Source organism: Suncus etruscus, chromosome 8, assembly GCF_024139225.1.
Source record: "Suncus etruscus isolate mSunEtr1 chromosome 8, mSunEtr1.pri.cur, whole genome shotgun sequence".
In the NCBI taxonomy this organism is placed as follows: domain Eukaryota; kingdom Metazoa; phylum Chordata; class Mammalia; order Eulipotyphla; family Soricidae; genus Suncus; species Suncus etruscus.
This window is the reverse complement of record NC_064855.1, coordinates 78,843,598-78,869,517: the sequence shown is the minus strand read 5'-3', so window position 1 is coordinate 78,869,517 and position 25,920 is coordinate 78,843,598. Positions and strand designations below refer to the sequence as shown.

General features: G+C 32.0%; 1 protein-coding gene across 2 annotated transcripts in view; it reads right to left on the bottom strand.

Annotated features, from left to right (window-relative positions):
- Window positions 1–25,920, bottom strand: part of TDRD3 (tudor domain containing 3) — a 138,580-nt gene that overhangs the window by 7,752 nt on the left and 104,908 nt on the right. Inside the window, exon 13 of one of the 2 annotated variants that reach the window (XM_049778950.1) lies at window positions 19,820–19,905. The exons of the other annotated variant lie outside the window; for it this stretch is intronic. Within the exon in view, the coding sequence (XP_049634907.1) occupies window positions 19,820–19,905 (86 nt within the window). The remainder of the gene's footprint in view (window positions 1–19,819; window positions 19,906–25,920) is intronic. 2 annotated transcript variants of the gene reach the window in all.

The window sequence follows — 25,920 nt, the reverse complement described above, 5'->3', positions numbered from 1 at the left end:
GCTGCCACCCTATAATTTTAGTGTGTTTAAATTAATGCAGCTATGCAGTATGTTCCCTTTCAAAAAGAGAGAAAAACTGGCTCTCAATTTTATGAAAGATATAGCATTTATTCCAAAAGTAGTTTAAATTCCTGCTGAATTATAGAGCACAATATTTTCATGATGTCAGAAATGAATCCTATTTCTTCTTCCTCTTTTTATCTTTGCATCGTCTTTCCCAAATGATTACTCTCCTTTGACCTTATTAATAATATAGGTAACTATATGAAATATTGGGTTCTATATTTAAATTTTACAAACCTAGCTGTGCAATTTCATCTGTTTGGAGCAAATAGATGCCCAGATAATTTGCTCAAATCCTAATATTTAGAAATATTTAATATTTAACAATATAATTCTTCTTATAGACATCCACAATAGTGTTCTTAAGAAGCATTAATTCCATTTTATATAAAGGATAAAAAAATCTTAAGATTGCTTTGTAAATTTATCTAATGCCACTGTGGCAAAATTTGGGTTTTGATTCGAACATTACAGCTTAAATCTTGAAGTCTCCGTTCACAAGTGAAAAAACCAAGAGTCAACAATTTAGGAAAATCCTTAAAAGAACTCATCACTACCTGAGAAAAGAGAACTCTGACAATATATCTATCCAACCTAATTCAATAACTACATTTTAGAGACAAATTTCCAAATGATCTCTTCTCTTTCTCTGCTTTTTCGATTAACAGTCAAAAGGGTTAGAAGCATAAGCTATTTTCCCATAATTTAGCAAAGCAATTAAACACAAGAAGAAAATTAAAAAGTGTTTAGGAACGAAGTTATTTTTTTCTATTCTGGTCACTATTCTTTCTGGATGATGACTATCAAACATTATAGATAAATATGAAAAGGGGCTATTTAATTTTATAATATAATGACATTTGAAGCTTTGCATATTGCCTGAGTAGAAGAAATTATATATTTTGTCCTATGGCAAATACAGTACTTATTTCATGGATTAGAATAAAGCTCATTTTGTTCCACATCTAGCTGCAGAACTGTCTAAAGAGAATATCTAAAATTATATGCCATGTCAATAATAGTTAAGGTAGGATATTTTATTTGCTGAGTTGTATTTATATAAAAAATGACACTATTTGAAAAGATGTATCTCTAAAGATGGTCACAGACTATACTAGCTAGAGCCAATTAAACGGTTTTATAGAGATGACCAATTATAAGATTTCTTTCACATTACTTGACGTCTTCATCTTTTTCTAAAACGTAGGAGTAAAAAATACTCTGACATCTTTGTTTTCAGTTCTTGTCAAAAATGCAATCTTGATTTCTAAACTTGCAAATATTCCAGTAGAAGGCTATACTCCCATCTAGTTAGGATTGAAATCCAATAATAACCTCATGAAACAAAAATAAGTGTTGCTCTGAGTGTTCAAGAGCAAAGTTGGTTACCCACAAACCACTTCCCACAGTCTAAAGTCTAATAATTGTTTCCTTTTGTATTTCATATACTTCACACACATATTAAGTAAATAAATTAGTTATTTGGAGTCTTTATGGATGACATTTATTTAGCTTTTTCGTTGTTGTTGTTTTTGGACACACCTGGTGACGCTCAGGGGTTCTCCTGGCTATGTGCTCAGAAATCGCTCCTGACTTGGGTACTATATGGAACACCAGGAGATCAAATCATGGTCCATCCTAGGTCAGCGCGTGCAAGACAAACACCCTACTGCTTGCAGCACCACTTCAGCCATTATGGATGAAATTTATATAGTAGTTTTCAAACTTTGTATACCACTGGACCAGTAAAATTGAAATATTTCACAACTGTATAAAAAACGTAAAAATATACAAATATTTACACATAAATATTTAAATAGTACTAATATATGATCCAGGTATGCCATATGCAATAATTTTTTCACAGATATGCATACATTTCTGAAAATAGCAGTCCAGGACTGGCAGCTTAAAAAATTCTCTGCTCTAGTCTCTTTTCCTTTAGACATCGCTATTCTGTAAAATTTGAAATTCAAACATTTTTAACTTCATATTCTCAAGAACATAGTTCTAAAACTCTGACACTATACTTAAGCTGTCACAGGCTAAGAATGACATCTTATCTGTCCCCCTAGATTTGACAAATGAGGTATCTCTTGATGCAAAGATGTAAAATGATTTGTCCAAGTCACAAAGCTCTTTGAGGAAGAGTTCGACTAGAACTATATTTTCTCTCAGGCAAGGTTCTTTAAAAGACATGGAAATTTTCATATAATGGTACTTTCTGATGTAACTTTCCTGTTTTTGAGATTGAGAACTGTTCTACTGAGACTTGAGTTTTTATTGCTTATCTCAATCAAGGTATCATATAATATCAAATACAAAATGAACCTTCTTTTAGATTAGGAATGAGGCTAAAGAGGTCAAGCTCATGGCTTGCACATGTGAGACTCTTAGTTCAAAATAAGACTTTTCATGCTCTTTAAATGAAAAATATAAAATGCAATAATTGCTTTGACTAAAGAAATAAAAGATCACAGAACCAATACAAAAAGAAGATGCACAACTTGATCTACAAAACATGTCTCACAGTTCACAATGAACATCTTTCCTACACAATCAGCTCCAGTCTCATTAGTGCATAAGGTATATGAATGAGAACACAATGATATATTTCCTAATTCATAACAAAGACACATTGTAAGTCAATCACTTGGGACCTTAAATGAGGAAACACACGTAAAGATAAGCCAGGCAGTCGCATGCAGTAAGTTGAGGTACAACTAAGTATACAATGCTAGAGTTCTAGGAAGGTATCAGATAAGTAATTCTCATTTGGAATAATTTTGCCCCTTCTCTCCTGTCCAGGAAGAATTAGACAATGATGTGTAGAGACATTTTAGGTTGCCATATCCAAAGGATTTTACTGACTAAAAGCTAGAAACATTACTGAATATATATTGAGGCAGAAGGGTGTGGAGAAACTGATTATGTCTAATACATAAAGGCAAGGATCCTATTAAACATCATACAATAAAGGAAGAATCCAATAATCAAAAAATGATTCAATTCTAATGCTAACAGTGTGAATGGAGTTTAAGAAACTCTGAACTAGGAAATAAAAATACTTTGGAAAATTTCTACACATGCAAATGCTGGGGTAGCCCAGATATAAAACTGAAATTCAGAAAATCTTGAGTTTGACAATCTTCCCCTTTTCTCTTATTGAATACTTCTGCCTGTATAATTCAAATGCTGGCCTAATTATTTATGGAATTTTATAGCTGGCTACATTTCTTGATAATATTTTGTTTTTCTTTGTTCCAGATATATCTTCTCACTTAACATAGATTATTAAAGGGTTGTTTTATTTTTTTGAGGGGAATTGGGGGAATCATGAACCACACGAGGTAGTTCTCAGGACTTAGCCTAGCTCTGTGCTCAAAGATCTATAAGTGGTGCTGGGAATCAAACCCAAGATGGTCATGTTGAAGGCAAGCGTGGTTCCCACTGTACTAACACTCTATGAATTGTTTCATCTTAAACTGCAAATCTTTAAGCATTTTCTAGTCATAAATGTGTGAAGAGATGAGCGATTACCTGGTTGATAGCATTAAGGTGTAGGAAGGATAGCATTTCCCCTCATTTACAAAACAAAATTATTTGTATTGTTTATATTGTCTATCACCTGTCCTAATACCCATTTTATATGTAATTTAATAAAACTTTGCAGTTCCTTCTAAAAGAATCATTATGAGTCACAAAAAATGTAAGCTAGCAAATGAAATGTTAACAGTAATTCTTAAAAAATTAAAGATATCTTAAACAATAAAATGCTAATGAAAATATATCTTCACTAAAGCACACATGAAATATGCTATAAATTTCCAAGTCATCTTTTGCATATATGGAGAAATCATGTAGTCAATTTATAGATATGCTTTTATTGTTGTTGGGGGGAACTGGTCCATAATTCAGAAGTGCTTGAGGATTACTCCTGCACTCAAGTCACTATGGAGCTGTATGGGGTAGCATGCAATGTCAAGAACTGAATCAGGGTTTCATGCATGGCATATGCCTTAACCTCTGTGTTCTCTGGTTCTACAAGCTAATTATTAACTTAAACAATAATTTTAAAGACATCTTTCTATTTTTAATTTTGTTTTGTTTAGTTTTGGGGCTCTACCTGGAAACATTCAGGGGATTACTTCTTGGCTCTGTGCTTAGGAATCATTCCTGGCAGTCTCAGGAAACCATGTGGGATTCCAGGAATTGAACACAGGTTGGCCACATGCAGGACAAATGCCCGCTCTGCTGTGCTATCACTTCAGGCCCCTTAAAGACATCTTTCTTTAAATGATGTAATAAAGGCAAAATTATGGAGACAGTAAAAAAAAAAATCAGGTTGCCAAGGGTTGGGGGTAGGAAGTAGTGAAGGAAGGAATAAAGAAGAGACTTTTAGGACATTTAAACTACTTTATAACACCATTAGATAGATATGTCATTATATATCAGTCCAATCTCATAAAATTATGTCTGTGGTGAATCCTAAATAAAATATAAATATTGGGGAATGATAATATGTCATCAATTCAGGTTTATAAAATATAACAAATGTGCTATTTGATTGGGGAAACTGAGAAAAATGGAGGCTCTGCATGTATGTTCATGGGAGGCATATGGAGAGTCCCTGTGCTTTCCACTCTGATTTTGTGCAAATCTAAATCTATTCTTTTTTTTTAATCTAAATCTATTCTAAAAGTAATATTTATTTTTTAAAAAGAGGTTATAATATAAGCCATGTTAGCAGAATTCTGTGTGCTTCATATAGTGCTGTTTATAAAATCAATTCTTAATACCTGATAAATTATTTGTTACAGTACCTTTTTTTTTGGGCCACATTGGGCTGTGCTCTAGGCTTACTTCCTGATCTGTACTCAGGAATCACTTTTGGTGGTACCTGCAGTGCTGGAAATTGATCCAGGTTGATTGTGTGCAAGGCAAGAGTGTTATCTCCTATACTACTGCTCTGGCCTCTCTCATTAACTATTTCCTTCACTTCACAGTTCTATGACCTATCTGAAATCCCCTAAAACTTGTTATCTGACTTTTACTAGTACCTTCCAATATGTGCTGTGCTATATCTTTAGTCACTGTATTACTTTAATAAATGATACCTTTATGCCTTTCAGATTCTTTCTATAGTTATTAATAACTAGAATATAAGAACTAAATTTCTGTTATCCTTAGGACCTTATCAAGATTAATTAGTATCTGAAAATCAGAGTCAGAGAAATAGTACAGCTGATAAGGCTCTTACCATGCATGCAGCTGACTGGGTTTAATCCACAGCACTGCCAAGCACTGCCAAAATTTAGCCCTGAACATAGACACAAGAGTGAGCCCTGAACACAATCTTTCAACTCCTATAAATTATTTTATTTGGTACTAACAAGTCACCTTCTATAATTGTCAATTTTTTATTTTAGTTTAGTTTAGTTTAGTTTTTTGAGGGGTCACACCCAGCAGTGCTCATGGGTTACTCCTGGCTCTACGCTCAGAAATCACCCCCGTCAGGCTCGGGGTACCATATGGGATACTGGGATTCAAACCACCGTCCTTTTGCATGCAAGGCAAATGCCTTACCGCTGTGCTATCTCTCCAGTCCCTAATTGTCAATTTTAAATAAATGGTTGGCTGCAGACCTGAAGTTAATAAGAAGAATGTTTCAGTAACACAGAGAGGGTGCCAGAGAGAAAGAAAGCAGAGGATAGGACACTTGCTTGCATGAGGCAAACCCTGGTTAAATTCCAAAACACAATCTGGTCCCCCAAGTCTGCCAGGAGCCCCATCACCAACAGATATAGTCCAAAGAAAAAAAAATAAAAGAAATATATAAAACCAAAATAAATTTTATGACAATAGGCCAATACCACATTTAAAAGTAAAAGTTTATATTAGAATAAAATTACAGTATCCTCTATCCTTAAAGTTATTATTAAAATCATCTCTTTAATAAGTGCCTGTCCAGTAAGAAATAATCCAAATAGTCTTGGCAGAAAAGAAAAAAAAATATCAATAAGACCAAAACAAAAAAAAACCTCAAAATCTAATTTTTAAGCAACTATTACTCAATGTACATACATTTTTATTTCTGTATCAAGCAGTTTCAGAAACTATGAACTGAAGATTATTTTCTAAAGTTATTATGAAAACACAAGTTGTTGACAGTATACAATATTCAAAAATCATCTAGAAAACTAATTCCAGGCTTTACACTACTACACTCTGCCAAATAAAGCACAATTTACATACAAGTGAGTTTTAACATGGAAAAAACTAGTTGTCTGGATGACAGAAAAGACAAATACCGTGTTATTTATCAAAGTCCTTCTAACATGAAAACTTTAAACCCTTAATCACTGTACATTTTTGGCAGATCAGCCACTCAACTAAATATCAAAACCTGCACTGTTTAGGTAGAATATAATACAAAAGGAAAAAATTACTTGTAAACATGTCAACTCAATCAAATTTCCAAATGATGAAAGTACAAATACTTCTCTACTTAAAAACAAACAAGTTTATCTACAACAAGAAACAGAAATATTTATTCCACTATGTGATTGGTAGTTTGTTTCATAAATCCTTGGAACAGTGCTCCTGATGATAAAAAAAAAATCTCACCATTATACAGATGCATAAACTAATAAGAGTACAAATAACTCAGTTATTTAAGTGATTCATGAACCAATAAGACTACTTGACTACTTATTTCAACATTCTTTCCATTATATTACTGAGCATATGTTTACATTATTTTGATTCAAACAATTCTGTTAACTTTCTAATAGCTTATTGTCAGTTTTAAATAAATGGTTGATTACAGTCATGAGGCTAGTAGGAATTTCATTTACAGGTTATTGTATCTATCTTGAAATATGTGAAGTCCAAATAATCGCTTGTAAAATTATATAAATTTGAATAAAATACCATTTATAAAATATAAATATTTTTAAAAATTCATCACCTATTTTTAGGGGGAGAGGTTTAGGCCACTCCTGAATATGTTTAGGCTATTCTGACAAAGTTCATCTGCTGGGAATATAATACTTGGCAGAGTGCTTGCTAAGGTGCTTCCTAAGTCAGAATTAAACCACTAGAGAGCACAGTGAGGTGTGGCTCCAAAAAGAAAAAACAAAAACAAAAAACAAGCCCAAAAGCTTTCTGGTTGACTTTTTGGGTACATGAGTCTACCATCTTCCAACTTGCCAGTTGGTTGTCAATAAATCTCTTTCTCTTTGACCTGCTGTATTGTCACTGTGTCTTTTGTTTGATTGGTCTTTTATTGGTAGTGGGACCGAACCTTCCTCACTACTTTGAAAATAAAACTTGGCCTCCCATTTGCAATGTGCTCCAGCCCTTTGAGCTATGTTATTGCCTTTTTGTGCTCAAGATTAAACAGAATCTAAAAACTTGTCCAGAAGTCAGAAGGGAAAACATTTTCCCCCAAAGTTGCCAATCTACCCTACAATTTTCTGGAGATGGATCTTATAATAGTATTTAATAAGTCAGTCTTGTTTTGTTGGGTTTTTTTTTTTTTTTTTTTTTGGATCCCATCCTGTGATGTTCAGGGTCCAGATGGGGCCAGATGTGCTGGGTCTGAGGTGCTACTAGAAATGCTCAGGGACCCATTTGGTGTCAGAGATGAAACTAGGTTTTCCACCTGCAAAACAATGTGCACAGCCATTAGACTAACTCCACAATTCTGGTTCTCTTTTTTTATTTGTGGGGTGGAAACCAAGTGTGGATAGAAGGACCTATCATGTACTGCTTGGGAAGTCTGGAGACAGTTATAGGCAATTTTAGCACAAGGGCCCCCAAAATGCTATGGTGTTGCTTAAGTTCTGCAACACTGGGGCCAATCAACCCAGCCACAGATTTCAGTTGCTTAAACCACTAAAATCTAGGGCCAAAGAGATAGTACAGGAATTATTTAGTCTGAGTTTAAAGACTTGAGTGTGACACTGTATGCCACCTCCTAGGTATGTCATTCAACTTTTTGATAGAGCAAATTTCTCATACAGAAACAGTAATGAACTTGCATGTTTACAAGAATACCTATAAGAAGCTTAGCAAATAAGAAATATATTTCCAAGTATTCTGAATAAAGCCATCCTTTGACTTCCTTCAAACAATATACTCAAAGAGCTTGCTATAAATCAGAAACTGTATCTAAATATTTCTCGAATTGCATAGATAATAAGGAAAGTGGAAAAATACTTAATATAAACAAGCCAACACACAAGATTTTTACTACTAGCTTTTCTTATGTTTCTTTAGAAATTAAAAAATGATACAAAAATAATGACTCATTATAAATCATACTATTGTTGTTACCATTATGTTTCTTTGATGAAGGACTTACATTGTTTAACGATAGAAAATAAAGTGCAACTTGACAAAAAAGGAAAAATAAGCAAGAGTATAATGGAAAATGATCAATTAAACTTATAGACATTTGCATAAACTGATTCTTTAAAGATTAACAACATCTTTGAATGCCTTGCTTTTAAATCAGACTCTTAAGACTTTTAGTACATGCCATAGAAAGAAACTAGTAAGAATTTTTTAATGTGACAGTACAGTAATAATGACATATCATTCATATAAATTATCTTTGCAAAGATAAAATATTGTAACCAATTTCAGAAAAAAATTTTGACTCTTATGGTTTAGATATATAAACACTAATCACAGTTAATCATTTTAATCATGTCACCTTCTAATAACTTATTTTCACATACAAAAATGTAAACTTACATGTGGTAACTAGTTCCTTTTAAGAAAGTAATAATTACTACAGGATAATTCTGGTCTTTGACACCAAAGATTCAGCCCTGTGGATTTTATCTAATATATCATCTGATAGTGTGCTACAATGATCTGTAATAGACTTAAAATAAAAAACCCAAACCATGTAAATGGATAAAATATAGGTAAGTTCTTTGACTTCAGAAAGTACTGAGGTTTGAAGGGGAAATAAGACATGATTTATATATATATATATAAGCCTTTATATAACCTTAAGGAAAATTATAATACTCGTTAATAATAGTAATTAGTTGTATTTTTACTCCCTTGACAAAAACTCATAAACATGAGACTCACAGGAAAAAACTAAAATTTTCAATCTAAAAGCACAAGTCCAAAGTAATATATACTATTTTCACAACTAACCCCTTTATTCAGGTAGGGCTTCATATTAATAATTCCATATTAATAATGCCTACCTAGGGACAGAGACAGTATACTTGCCTTGCATATTGACAATCTGGCTTGATTCCCTGTACCTATATATGGTCCAATGAGCTAAAGGAGTGATCCTTTAGCACAGACTTAAGAGTAAACTTTGAGTAATGAATGCCATGTGTGCCATCACCCCCCCAAAAAAACAAAAATTGATAAATAATATTTACATAAAGAAATAAAATTATTCTTTTTAGTAAAACATATAGATAACAAAATTTTTATTTTCTTGAGAGCCATCCCTGGTGATAGTCAGGATCTACTTTCTACTAGGTATTGGGAGATCATGCAGTGTCAGGGATCATATCCAGGCCTTCCACCTTCACAGCTTGTGCTTGAGCCCTTTAAGTTATTTTCCTGGCTCAAAGGTCTCCCTTGAACACATACCTGCTTGCTTGTCTCTGTTTCTTTTACTTGCTTATTTCTATTATGGATAAATCTGTGTTCTCTCTTGAACATGAACTTCTCCCTTTCTTTCCCCTCAACTTTTTCTAAGTAAGTTTCAATAAAAGCATATTGCTCCATAAAGTAAAAAAATAAAAATCCAGAAACTAAAGACATGATTCAAATGCATGTGGAGATCCTAGGTTTGATTCCTAGCACTGAGTGGTTCAACAATTCCACCAAGTACGTTTTAACTACCAAGCACCACTGGCTGTGTATCTTCTACCCTCAAAGTACATCATAAACCCATAATAAAACCCCACAGCAAAATCCTTTTCAATTATCATTCTAGTTAGTAAAGTAAGGTTTTAAAAAGTTGTCCCCATCCCCAAATCAATCATTTGAATTTTGCTATACAAATTTCATTGAAGAACGTATTTTAATTGTAGGAGGCCCAAGTTGGATCCCCAGTATCACAAGGTCCCTTGAATACTGTGCTGAAAATCTGGGTGAAGTCCTAAAAATAATTTTTTTTCATCCTTAACATCATACACAAATGGTGACTGTACCTCCTTCAAATAACTCTGGAAAGAGGAGCTCAGGGTTCCTTAGTAGTCAACTGTAGATGGCTTCATATCCTTTAAGGGGAAAGTACAAATCTCATTTCTGAAGCTCCAAATTTTTTAGCTGAGCTTATTCCCTATGCCATATGAAAGGTATAAATTATATTTAACAAGTATTAGGACTTTCCTTAATTCTCAGTTTCTAAAATCAATTGCCAAATATGATAGTTTATAAAATTTCTCAGTATTTGATATTTTTATATATTTTAATATTTCCTATTCTACATAAGCAAATATTCAAAAAAATTTTTTTTTGTTTTTTTGGTCACATCCAGCAATGCTCAGGGGTTATTCCTGGCTCTTTGCTCAGAAATTGTTCCTAGCAGGCAAGGGAGACCATATGGGATGATGGGACTCGAACCACCATCTATCCTGGATTGGCTGCATGCAAGGCAAATTCCTTACCACTGTGCTATCTCTCCAGACCCCTATATAAGCAAATATTGAGTATAAAATATCATATATTGTCTATTTAAAATATTATAACCTATGACGAATACATTCTACATTAATTCATTAATACAATTTACTTTTGCTTTAATATTCTTAGCAGTTGCTCAATCATGGCTTGCTTATAAAGTGTTTGTCATCAAGTGAAATCCCTGAAATTGACTTGCAGATAAATTTCACCCTGTATCTGAGAAGTATTTTTTCCTGTCTAAATGTAAAGCTTTATATTCAACCATTGTTGAAACTCTCACACAGTAATGAAAGGCATTATTTTTGAATCAGCTCAACACTATCACTGGTATATATTAATTTTCAAGCCAGTTATTTTTATAATTTGTCAACTTTGTTTTATAGAGCAGAAATTACAGTACTATCATCTAAAAGAACACTTAGATATGAGGCTTAAATGTATTATAATCTTAAAATCTAAGTTCTAGTGAAATTTAGAGAACTAAAAATGAGTCTCTTCATAGTATTAAATTCTTTTAGTAATTGAAAGGTAGGTTAAAGCAATAGTTTTACTCTGTTTACTCTATAAAATGCCATCCTGCCCCTTGAAAAATAAAAACTACCTATATATATCTTCATTTCTAAATATAAAATTCCCTAAATTTTATTTTTGTTTGTTTTGGGGCCATACCTGTGATGCTCAGGGGTTACTCCTGGCTATGTGCTCAGAAATCGCTCCTGGCTTGGGGGACTACATTGGATGCCAGGGATCAAACTGAGGTCCATCCTGGGTTAGCTGTGTGCGAGGCAAATGCCCTACCGCTGTGTTTATTGCTCTGGCCCAAAATTTTCTAAATTTTTAGAAACTAAGATTGAATGAATGAAAATGCTCAAAATACACTTAACAAACTAGTGTATTGTATCTTGAATAGAACTTACTTATATGCTGAACACTTTTATCTAATGATTTTTTGGAAAGAAAATGAGCAACGGGATCAGCAAGTTTAAATATCAGTTCTGCAACTTACTGGTTCGATGATTTTCAGCAAATTAGTTGAGAACTGTAAGACTATATTTGTATTTCTTTATATATGTGTAAAGTGAGAATACTAGGGCCCGGAGAGATAGCACAGCGGTGTTTGCCTTGCAAGCAGCCGACCCAGGACCAAAGGTGGTTGGTTCGAATCCCGGTGTCCCATATGGTCCCCCATGCCTGCCAGGAGCTATTTCTGAGCAGACAGCTAGGAGTAACCCCTGAGCACCGCCGGGTGTGGCCCAAAAACCCAAAAAAAAAAAAAAAAAAAAGTACCAGGAGATCATGCTTGAGCACTGAGAATGCAGTAAGTCCTGAGCACTGCAGGCATGGCCCATAAACCAAACTCAACAACAACAACAAAATAACAAAGACAAGAATAGCCTCAAACAGTAGAGATGGGTGCTGTGGCCAGGAGTCCCATCAAAGCCAATTCCTTTTTGAAACAACATATTTCCTCTATGCTGAAATTTTAAAGTTTTCACAATATGCATTTATTTGAATCATTCTTTTTCAAGTATAAGTGGACCTTGAAACCATTTGTCAGATGATTGATAAAAAGGTACCACAAAAAATTGTCCTCAAGACTAGTCAGAGGATGTTTTCATCAGTTTAGATGATAGATAATAAGGCCTATATAATCTGATTTAGCTAAGACTACTAAATGTTGTATTTGCCACATATACTATTTCTTTATTTACTAATACCAAGGAAATATGCTTTAGTAGCTTGTAATTCAATACCTGAAAGATTTGCTATCTTCAATAGAGAATGAAATAATCATCTAAACTTTGGAGAATAATTTGTTCATCGTGTTACACAAATAAAAAATAAAATATATGTTCTTTTTTATTAAATATGTTATATACTTTCTGTTCAAAATTGAAGCTCTTTCCTCTTTCTCCTTCAGCCATAGATAGGGCAATTAAAAAAACTGAACAAGTTAACAAAATATAAAGTCAAGGGATAACAAAGTTGAAAAGGGGCTTTCTTAGGGCTTTCAAATATTTATTATGTATCTTTCTGAAATGCTGCAAGGTAAAATAATCAACTAAAAGTTCTAAATTAATTCATAAGATTATTTGAAGTGCATTTGCATTCCTTTGTGCAGTTTAAAATCCCATCTTTGCCACGACCATCACAAACAATTTAAGCTACTTATCAAAATAAAAAGAAAGGCAAACAGAGTCTCTAATGTACAAGAAGGAAAGTTAATGGGATATCAGTGACTAAGCTTATATTATATAATTAAATGTAAAACTGAGCATTATATTAGGGTTTAATGAAAAATCAATAAGACTAGGGAATTTATGGTATTTCTTAAGTGTTTATAAATTTCTTGAGAATATAAATTTTACAGTGGTCCTCAAACTATGACCCGTGGGCCACATATTGTATTTGTATCTGTTTTGTTTCTTCATTGCAAAATAAGATATATGCAGTGTGCATAAGAATTCGTTCATGGGCCCGGAGAGATAGCACAGCGGCGTTTGCCTTGCAAGCAGCCGATCCGGAACCAAAGGCGGTTGGTTCGAATCCCGGTGTCCCATATGGTCCCCCGTGCCTGCCAGGAGCTATTTCTGAGCAGACAGCCAGGAGTAACCCCTGAGCACTGCCGGGTGTGGACCAAAAACCAAAAAAAAAAAAAAAAAAAAAAAAGAATTCGTTCATAAGTTTTGTTTTTACTATAGTTAGACCCTCCAATGGTCTGAGGGACAGTGAACTGGACCCCTGTTTAAAAAGTTTGAGGACCCCTGAATTATAAAATATATGCTACAATGGTCAAATTTTAAGAATTTATATACTTTAGACACTGAGAAAAAGAAAAATATGTCTAGGGTTAAACACTGAATTATGCAAAATCCTAGCAAAAATCCTGTCAGTTTCAAACAGCAGGTATAATAAAAGAAAATCTTGGTGTCAGAGCTGGGACAGAAGTCATCAATTTGTGAAAGCTGTTAGGAATCAATATTAAAAAAAAATGTCGAAGAAAAGGATATTTGTTAAAGAAATTGAGAAAAATTTATAACTGTTCAAGCAATGCCAATAGCTTAAAGGAATATGGCCCTTTCATTCTGTGAGAAAAGCTAGTTTATTTTAAAAGAAATTTGTAAATTTTAACATAAGCTTACATTTTAAGAATCCTTTTATAGAAATTCATTACAACACTAACATTCTGAAATAAAAATTTAACAGAAAATGTAAAAGGGAAAGAAAACTAAATTGAATAACAAGATGGTACAAAGTCCTAGTTTGTGTTTCCTTCCAAGATGAATGATTCGGGATGGAAACCAAGCTCCTAATTTGGAAGGTCTAGCCAGTACTCTTGCTACAATCCAGGCAGGCTCTACCAGTATCACTGATACTGAAAAAAATTACCACTGAGGAAAACTGCTTTTACCAAAACTTTAAAAGAAAATTAAGGAAAGAAAGCCATAGTCCTATATGCATCTATGTATAGATAGTTCATTCATTTAATAACTGTATTGCTTACTGAGCAGCAGCAAGATTTCTTACAATTCTATGAGGTTGCAAAAAAACTAAAAAACTGACAAAGAACATACATCTGCTCATATTATTTCGGCCTTGAGTTCATGTTCTTTCCACACCTTTCAGTGTATACAGATGTTAAAAGAAAGAATTAGAGCATGTAAAATTGCTTAAATATTTATATAAATATCAGCATCAAGTGCTTCCCATCTCATCTACATTTTAAATATGCCATGTGCTAAAACAAAATGGATATATTATTTAGGTGCTCCAGGTTGTACTGTAAAATACAATTTATAGTACTTCCTACCAGAAGAGCATCATATACTCTAAATGGCTCAACTGAGACAAAAAAAACTTCCCCAAAATGGCTGTATTACCTCGAAGCAGTTGCTATTCTTTAAAAGAACAATGTTAAATAAAGAGCTTATAATGATGTCTGGTAAAAGTTACAAGTTCGGTAAAGTGAGCTCTTTTATTACCACTACATCAGAGGTATATTTCTGTTCCTCATAATGCCACATTCCTAAGAATGTTTTACTTTACTGGTCTGAGTCAATCTCCTAAATTATCTTATCCCAGGATGTTATAGAGTAAGAACTTAATAAATAAGCCTTTATGTTGCACTTTAAAATGCAACTTTACAATTATTGGCATTACTAACAAATATATAAGAGACCTTAAGAATCTAGTTAATACAACATATTCATTTTTCCCCCTGAAGGAGGCAATAATCCATACTGAACATGTCCTAATAACTTACCTAATATGGTAAGTACCATTATTAAATTAATTCAGAATAATGTTCCCTGCTCCTTGGGTATCTATCAATAAGGAACATTAACTTCCCCAGAGAATATGGCTAGACAAGAAAAATAAAATAAAGCAATGAATGTCATCAATAAGCACTTTTATATCAGATTTCTCCTATGAATTATATTACAATTCCATGACATCATTCACCAAAAGCTTTGTACAAATACAAATAATTGTCTTATATACTTAATTGGCAAGGTGCTAAATTAACCTAAGAATTCAACTATAATGTATTTTAATAAAAAGATTTCCTCAGTTTTACAATTTGATAAACATATTATTTGCCTCTATTAAATAAATGTTATCAAATTCAGTGGCATAAACTTTGATACTTTTTCTAAGTTCTTTTTTATTCTTACAATTTTATCAATCTCTTGGCTTTACAGCAACTAGAAAGGCTATCAAATATCCATGAATGAACATCTGTGATGAATCACTCTTCAATGCCAGAACAAGAATATTCTATCATAGTCATATATTAACTCTATGATTATGAACATACTCTTATGAACATTTATGTATATTCATAGCACATGAGTTTAACAAAATTATCTGGTTTCTAAATTAAACTTTGTTTTTATTTGACAGTCGTGGGTAACTGTAACTGTCATGCAAAAATTAAACTGGGCAGTTAAGCTTTTTTTCTCATTTAAAACTGTTAAAAATCATACCCCATAAATGAGTCAATAATATGACTATGTTAATTGATATATTAAGTAGCAACTATTAAATCATATTTTACCTTACTCTTTTTTCTCTCAGTGAGGCGAGCCTGTCTAAACTTTCTTAACTATAAAAACTTTTTTAAAGACTCCTTATCACACATGTTCATGTCTATATCCACTCCCCTAGGTAAAATACCTAAGCAACATTTTCATATTTACTTAATAGATTTCTTCCTGAAAGAAAGATGAACTCTAGGCAGCCTAAAATTTTGCTAAAAATCCCTACCATTATATTTTTACTAGTAAGAAGTTAAAGTCATCTTCACACTTCTTTCCACTGATTCCCAGCCAGAAGCTGCCTTGCAGAATAATCATTCACTGAAAGAGAACTCTAAAATTACATATTGGTTGACAAATCTAACAGACATTTTACAAAGATTATTTTCCTTGATATTTCTGGCATTTTAAACAGCGAGTTCAGAACCTCTCACATAAGCTCACCTTCTACCAACCCTATATCCTCTCTTGCTAAACATTCTGGTGCCCTTCTAACCCCTCAGTTACAAAATTCTCCAGAGATCAAGACAGACTCTACTTTTGCCAAGCTTCTTAAGTCTCCAAAGTCTTTACCTCTGTTCTGTTATTGTAATAACGAGTCTCCACATTCTCTAAAGTCTATTCTCTATTCTATAAACAATAATCTAAGGCAAATATCATACCCTGACATAACCTTGCTTAAAAATCATATGATCCTGGCAACAAACAGGTAAACTGATCCACACAATTGTAATGGTGATGTTAGAGGGGAGAGGAGGTTTGAATGAGAGAAGTGTTGGGGTCCTTGTGGGAGGGAGGGAGGTATACATATGAAGGGTGTGATGTTAGAATTATGTTCATGGGAAATCACCGATAACAGTATTGTAAATCCGAGAATCTCAATCAAGAAATAAAAATGGATCCATAATGGTTCTAAAATTGAAGGAGAAATTGAAACACTACAACCCAACTATTTCTTGATCCTCTGACCCCACCTGCATATGTAGTCTTCTCCTGTAATTGTGATACCCTATTTCATGTTACAAAATACCTCATTGTATCAAACCCACTGTGTTTTGTTTTGTTTTGGTCCAAGCTCAGCAGTGCTAAGGGACTACTCCTGGCTCTGAGCTAAAGAATCAATCCTGGCAGGCTCAGGGGACCATATGGAATGCCAGGGATGGAACCCAGTTGGCCATGTGTAAGGCAAGCACCCTATACACTGTGCTATTGCTTCCGCCCAAATCCTCTGAGATTTGTTTTGTATTTTTGCTTCTCTCTTTTTATACAAGCTAAACCTTAACTCTCCTTCAAGACTAGGTTAAAACTAGGTTAAATCTCATTTCTTCAGATTTAACATTTATTGAGTCTCTGTTTCACATATTATTACAAATCCTGAAACAAAGACCCTGTTCAATATTATATTAATTTCTCTTAGGAACTGGGAGAAAGAATAGGGCATACAGAAAACAATTTTAAAAAGAAACATTTTACTTCAGACAGAATTAGGTAATTTCTGTTTTACTCTGATAGTCTGCGATTCTTTAGAATCTCTATAGACAACTCATATATGAATTTCTATCCTCTAACACAAAATGACTAAGCAAATGCATTGTTTTGGGCACTGTTCTGGTTGATAGAAATAAAACCATTCAAAAATTTTCAGAAATATATTTGAAATCATAATAGAAAATTATCAAATATAAAAATTTTACTTTATACTTATTATTCCAAGAATTCTAAAGGAATGGGTCTTAACAGGACATTTTTTTTTTATTATCAAGAATTAGGAAGTAGATTTCATGAGTAGAGTAAAAGCAAGCAGTAAAATTTGTACAGGTAAGCCTATTGGTCTAGTTGTAGAAAAATTTCATTTGCTAATTAGAGACAGGAATAAATTTAAAGATCATAGTATTTAAAGATAAAAATATTACAGAGTTTCTATTAATCTTAATAAAGGCAAAATGGTTTAGAAATGAAGCGATGTTTATGTTTCTCTTATAAGTTTCGCTTCTTAGGTTTAACTTCTTGCTAATTTTAATCAGTTATTTTTTTAAAATATAAATAAAAGACAAAATGATAGAAAATTTACAAAGCTAAAAATATAAATATACAATCAGAGGGGTCAAGAAACAACAGTACAGCAGTTTGGGAGTATGTTTAGGACATGCCTAGATCAGGGTTTGATTCCTGTCACCACATCACCTCTCAAGCCTTATCACTGGGTATGACTCTGGAGGCTGCCAGTATACCAGGTGGGCTTGGGCATCATTAACCCCACTAGAGCCTGAGCAGCATGACATCCTCAGGTCTTACATTAAGCCCCCAGCCTAGATGTCCAAGAATCAGCATTAAGGGCTCTTAGGCCTTTTATGTATGGCTTGGGAAGTCCCCCACAACAAAATAAAACAAGCCATACATACATGTGACTATATGTACTTAACTCCATTATAATGAAACACTACCTTACGTAATTTAAATCATTAAAAAACTTTTGTTATCATATTTCATAAGATACTAATGTTTTATATTTTATCACAGTTGTGTAGTTAATACATCAGATGTATAATTTGTTTTAACATTCTCTTACTGTGGGGAATTAGCTAGCATTTAATTTTTAATTATTTTAAAGTGCAATAATGACCATTTCTCAGCAATTAGCTTATTTTTTTTGTTCTTTCCTAGAAGACATGAATAATTGTAGAATTACTGGTATAAAGAGTAAAAAACACTTAAGGCTTAGAAAAACTTAGATCAACACCAATTTCCATTGCTATTAACAATGAATAAGCACTCATAACACTGCATCCTTGCTAGCATTAATGGTTTCATTTAATTTTTCTCAGTAATTCATCAATTTAACAGTTTAATTTTTATTTGCATTTGATTACAACATGAGTTCATCATTTTTAACATTTGGTTTTAGAAGATGACACTGCTACTTCAGCAAGAAACCATATTGAGCATTAGTCAATGGTTCAAGGCTCTAGAAATAAAATTAAAAAAATCTTCAAGAAAGTTAATCTAGTTGTAACAATCGTGCACCATGGTAATAAATATTAATGGCAAGCAGTTCACATAAGTGGCTATTATTACTATTAGTTACACATAGCCAGATCAAGCATTCTTAGATTGTAGGAAACAAGAAACTAAACAGAACTTAAAACTCTCCTTAAGTCTTCATAAAGATTCTTTGATTTCAATTCAACTGTAATCCAGAAAGCCAATTATCTCTTTCTTAGTCTTAGGCAGCCTCTTTACACTGGGCATCCAGTAATGATAACAACTGTAAGATTTGGGGGGCTGAAAGTGGGTAAAAACTATTTTACTGAGAAGTAAAGAGAAGGCTAAGTCACATATAAAGAGCTGAAAATATAAATGGTTACCAAGTCCCTTGTGTCTTTCTCTGATTACACTTCAAGTTAAGAAACTAGGCTTTTAGGTTTTCAGTGACTTCTGAAGAACCACTTCCAACCTTTTTTCCAGAGAAAAAGAAAGGAATAGAGGCACAATCATATTCCCATTTTCTCACTTAACTTGTGGAGGGTGAGTGAGGAGTGGAGAGAATTGGAGAGGTGGTGAACAAGTTAATAGGATTTCAAAACCCAAAATCTTTCTTCCCAGTGCTGCCTGAATTTCCATGCATTACACTCAGTGATGATTCTTGGCTCATAGTTTTGAGAAGATTAAAGAAGAAAAGTGAGAGTCCGAGGAAAGGGTAAGAAAGTAACTCACACTCTATTGGGAAAATTAATTAATCTAAACCAGACTGTTTTAATATCCTTGGAACCCTTAACTAACTGAAGCATACAGACTAGGAGTAAGAGTTCCAAAATGGAGAGGACTTAGGGAAGAGCAAAAGAAGTTAAGTCATTTTGCATTGCTTAGAAATGATAGTCAAGGACACGAGAATGTAGAAAAATAAGGAGGAAGGTTAAGAAATAAAAATGTATGTTACTAAGACCTTGGTCATTTACCAAGCGCATTTCCATTACTTTCTTACTTCAGACTATCAACAACCCTGTACTGAAACTGAGACCCAAAGATATTAAGTAACTTACCCAAAGTCACATAGGTAGTAAGTGGCAGAGCCGGGACTCGACTCAGGTCTTCTGATTCCTCCTGTGTATTTCCAGCTCCCCTGGAGCTGAAGCAGGGCAAAAAGGGAGGTGGAAGTAATTTGCCCAAGACCACCCTACCCTCTCCCCTTCTTCCAAAGGTCAACTGGAGTAGACATTTAACTTTCTAAATGACCACTTTCAATCCAAAAATTTTCAAAATAAAGAATACATAATCTGAAAGTGTGTCTTAGTTTTGGGTCCAAGAATAGTAAACAAATACAAGTATATTTCATTAGATATTGCCATTTATGTGAAATTTATTGGAACTTTTCATTCCAAAAAGTAGAACCTATTTTTATCAGTTAAATCATTTAAAATAACTCACTAAAATTCTTTTGCTTACCAATTTCAAACTTTAAAAACTATAACATTATGAAATCATATGGGAAAAAATGTCTAAGAACCAAAATACTAAACCTACCTTTAACTTACACATGGACATTAGCTTTCTATGTTTAGCAATCTTCCATTGGAGATTATTTTCATTAATGCAATTATAATTATTAGAATGAATAAAATATTCATTCAGCTTCTCCCGATTTAATTTTAAATACTTTAAATAGCACAAAATGTACGCAACATCTTGAGATGTACACATCCGTTTGTAAATTGTTTTGAGGCTTATTTAACTATTTTCTATAAAATGTTTTATCTGTAGATTCTTAAATTATTCTTTAATTTTCCTCAGAAATTATAAGCTTTCTAATTTTTAGTACTTATATTTTTAATAAGCTTTAAACATATTCAATGAGAAAATGTATTTTATTATGATAATTTCCTAGTATGAGAACACAATTTAAATGGACTGGCATATAATCAACATTTAATCACTTCTTAGTGTTTATATTCAACACCATTACTTCTTAGTCCTGAATAGTCTTTCCAATTATGAGACCTATCAGTAGGGCAAAATTGAGTATTAGTTCTACAAAGGTATACAAAAGATCAAATAAGGATATCAACTTATTTGTGCCTCAAGAGAACTTCTCAAGTTAAAAAGATGCTGTATTTAACCAGGCTTTGTTTGAACACCAGTCTTGACTAGGATGAAACATATAGGACCCACTGGGTAAAAGTCACCGGAGAGCTTCAAGATGAATATAAAGGCAAACACTCAGATATAAAACAAACGTAAAAGAGTTCAAAGAAGACGAAAAAGAATAGTGTAAGGAATAGAAAGGGAGAAAAAATGAGAAAAAAATAAATTTACCTAAAAGGGATTTTTAAAAAACATCTAGTAAGAACTTGTAAACTTCTGAAGTTTTCCTTTTTTCCTTTGGCTTTTAGATTTCAATTCCACAGTTTAAACTCAAATTAAGTTTAACAATCTTTGGGATAGCGGTAAAATAATTAAAAAATTTTCATTAATAGGAATACTTGTATGAGCAATTATCTATTTTTATAAGAAAAATATAATACATACATTTTTCTACATTGTTTTTTAATTTAAAATACTTGTCATATTTTTCTAAATTATTCATTAAACAAGACCAAAAGTGGTTACCAACATTTAAATAATTCCCTAAATTTTAAAATTTAAATCATGTAGAAACATAAATTAATTGCTAGTATCTTGCTTTGTATATAATTATTTCTTTGTTAACAAAGAAAAAGTTGACTTTATTTTGCTAATTACAAGATCCGAGAAAAATTTAGTATTTATCTCAGGCAAGATAAAAATATCAAAAAAAGAGTAGTCAAAGAAGTTGATACTTTTGAAAATTCAAATTGGCCTTTCCCATTTTAACTTTCCTCACATTACCTCCTTTATCACAAGCACCACATCAATAATGGTTCTCAGACTGGAACTCTGTCAGGCTGAAGGAAACCTAATAGATTTTATGATGTTTACAGAGTAATAAATACAACATTTTGCTTCTCATACTTTTTTAACCCTTTGAAAATATAAAGCAAATTTATTTTCTAAAGTTATTTTGTCACAAAATATTAAAAGAATACAGAAAAAAATTCATATTAAACTGGTATACTACTGTTTGATATCTGAAGAGCTATCCTTAAGTTTTGAAAGTGACTCCTTAGACTCTACCAATCATTCAACAAATAATTTACTGACTTCTACTATCAGCTATCAAGGACTCACTTAAACTTTTAAATACTTAAAATTCTGATTCAACTCTAAAAGAGATATTTAGACCTTATACCAACTATTATTTCATAGAAGCCTTTGACCTTTCACTAGCATTATCCAATCACATTTTATGCCTTGATTTTAATTATAAATCCCCAGAAAAGACATGCTGCTTAAAATAGTATTTATTTCCCCATCCAACTCTTTCAAAAAAACTATGGAAGTAGGTATAAGAATATCAATTCATATAATGTAATAAGTGCTAGTGGGAATAAGAGCAGAAGAATAGTTAAATATATGTTGTTGTTTTCTAAGAGCTTTTAGAAGCTTTTATCCAATTAAAATAGTACTAATGTAAGATTATCAGAATACAACAATCTACTAGTAAAAGAACAATGAAAATGTTAAAGCAACATTTTCTTAGCCTTTCAAGAGTCTTCTTCATGTAAAATTGCCTAAAAGTTCTAATGAAAGAATTAACTTGCTTTGAAACTTTGTTCTCACTTAGTAACCAATAACAGCTGAACAAAACAGTGTATTTATATTTTCCTTTATTATGCTAGGAAATTAACGTATATGTAAACCAAGAAAATGATAAAAACCTTACTGTTGGAAAATGTAAATAATGTGATCACACAAATATTATAGAAAAATAATTGCACTACCAAAAAGCTATCAGAAGTCTTTATGATGTCAGTTTCTAAAATAGTTTTTAAAATACATGTTTTCAGAATTAAATTTACATTAAAAATAAAATACCAATAATTTGTAAAATAATTACAATTAAATTATTAATTTTGTTTTTTATATAATGCATAAAATTGTTTTACAATTACTAATGACATCTGTACACAGAAATGATATAAATTTTAGTAATATATTTTGTCTATATATAGAATAGAATTGTAAAGAATATTAAATATTTTTGAGAAAAAAATTGTCCTTTATTATTAGTCTCTTTAATTGTATAATCAAAAGCAATAATTTATAAAAATAGATAATTTTTTAAATATCTGACAATCTGAAGAAGAGTTTGTTTTTCAAAAACAAGTTCTTTGATGTGATAGGATATGACAAGAAATGACTTTTGTTTTATGATACTCTAAAACTGCTTAGTTTCCTCCTTATATTTATTTCTAGCAAATTATATTTTTTAAGTAAATCAAATATAATTACTAAAAGTACCTCCTTGCCCTTATGGAGGTCTCACCTATTAATAGGACACTAAAATTTCAAGCCAATGTATAAAACTTTGTGAGTAATTCCAAAGTTTAATTGAACTGGATTTCTAGACACCAGGGCAATACTCATAAGGAAAAAATCAGCCTCAATTTTTGTGATAGGGAAGCCTATTGCACATAATTCTAAAATAAACAGCACAGGTGTAGTAAATATAGTAATATATATATATATAGTAGTAAATATAAATGTAGTAAAGTTTAAGATGTAGTAAAGTTTAAGAAATGAGGATTGGCAGGAAGAATAGTTGATATGCATTAAGATCAGTAGAGGCGCAAAGGAAAATTAAGTCTGAAAAATTAAATTACAACAATCAATGATATTTTGGAAATAGAATGAACGCATAGATTTACCTTTAAGCAAGAGGACAATTGTAACAATATAAAATGTAGTATTATGTGGAGATACAGGTTCATATCTGCTGACTTCAGAGGAAAGATACACAGTGGAAGTATTATTTTAAAAGGAATTATAGTGAAATAGGCAACATTATATTTCAGCATTTAAAAGTAAAGAGGAGAGTTAGTGTCTTTGATAGCCACTACAAACTTAAAATTCAACGCTTTTGTTTTGTTTTTTTAAATCAAGAAGTGTACCCATTTAGATTTTTCAGATAAAAACCTTTATATTATACTGATAGCAATGTTGAGTCAATGCACATGCCCAATACAAGAGCAACCCCTCTGGAAACAAATAAATAAAACAAAACTCCTTAGTTATATTTACTTTACTACTTTATTTCCTGAGCAACTTATCTAATAGCAAGCCTTTTGATAAACTCAACAAAATTTTTGAGGTTCTCATAAGCAGAATCACTAAAAAGAAAAAAAAAAATATATATATATATATATATATATATATATATATATATATACATTTGAAGAGAAGTAACCTGTTTTAGTGAATTAAAATAAGTGTCAAAAGAAAAAATAAGTTCACCTGACAATCCTGGCCTTTTGACTATGTATTTTGCTTAATATGTTTCTTAAAACTACTTTGTAGGAAAAAAAATAGTCTATGATGTTCAGCACATAAATCTAAAGAACTGATTTGCTTCTTAATTAATAATATTATTCATAAATTCAGCTTTTAGGTTGCACTAAAGAAGATAGGCTTAAAAATTATTAAGAACTGGAGAGATAATACTGAAGGTAAGTCACCTGCTTTGTATGTGTCCAACCTGGGTTCAATCTCCAGCACCACATAATGGTCTCCTGAGCACTGTTGGGAGTAATCCCTGAGCACAATGCCAAGAGTAAACCCTGAGCATATCCAGGTATGGTCACAAACCCAAAATAATATAACAATTGTTACCAAAATTTTTTTTGAGGTCTAGGATAGTTTTATAAATTGCAGAGAAATAAATAACACAGAGTAACACTGAGTAGTTAGAACACAGTTTAAGTAATATTCATTCTGTTATTTCAATTTGGGGGCTATTTAAACTATTTTTCTTTCTAAAAAGAAACAATCTGCAATTTCATTGGTTAATAAATATGAACTTGAATTAACCATAAATCTTTTCAAGATTTTTTATATGCAATTCCTTGAATAGAATACAATATATAAAAATTCAAACAGTAGTTTATACAGGTTCTTAAAACAGCATATTACCTCTGGGTATTAAGTTAAATGGGATAATTGTATTAAAATATAGTCAAAAAAAACTAAATTTCAAGATTTTTTAATAATCTATTAGTAGTTTCAAACTAAACTCGAGCTCCAGTGGAAATATCTGAACATTATTTAAGATGACATATCTGTGTATTTATGAACGTATCATCACCCCAACTGCTTTTTATCTCCAGTACAAAAAAGTCTTTTGATATAATCTACAATCTCCAATGGGAGTGATAAAAAAGGCTCGGTAACAGATGAATAAAAAAAGCTTCATATATAACTAATTTTTTTTAAAAAATGTAAAGTTGGGGCTGGTGAGGTGGCGCTAGAGGTAAGGTGTCTGCCTTGCAAGCCCTAGCCAAGGAAGGACCGCGGTTTGATCTCCCGGCGTCCCATATGGTCCCTCCAAGCCAAGGGCAATTTCTGAGAGCATAGCCAGTAATAACCCATGAGCATCAAATGGGTGTGGCCCAAAAAACCAGAAAAAAAAAAGTTATTGTGTGGAGATCTCTAATTACATCACTTATAATTTAAAAATTATGTTCTTAAGTGTAGTTAAATTAGCTTCACTCTCATTTTGATTACATTTAATACATTTTGATTATTCTATGTTTAGTCTGCTTATTCTATGTCATGTATTTGTACTACTCATATAACAATCCTATAAAAGAATGTTTCCCAAATATATATGGTGGAAGAAAATATATTTTAGTAACTTTAATAGTTTTATTTTTATGAAAGAACTTAGAAAGAAAAATTATTCATACTAATTTATTTAGGGCTTTATCAGCTAGAATTAAAATAATCGCTGGACTATGATCAGATAGGTGTTTTCACTTTTTACTGAATACTAATTGGGAGAATCTTCACACATAATTTTAATTTCTTTGAAGTTAATGGTTTTTATAACAATTATCTTCTTTTTAATACCTATAGTGATCTTTTGATATCAAATACAAATTAAGATATAGCTTAACTTTATCACTATGTCATTGAAACTACTAAAATAACCTTGTTCTAATATATTTAGGATCCATTTTAACTCATTAATTTAAATATTGCAACTCTCATTATCCTTAGTTATTAAATACAT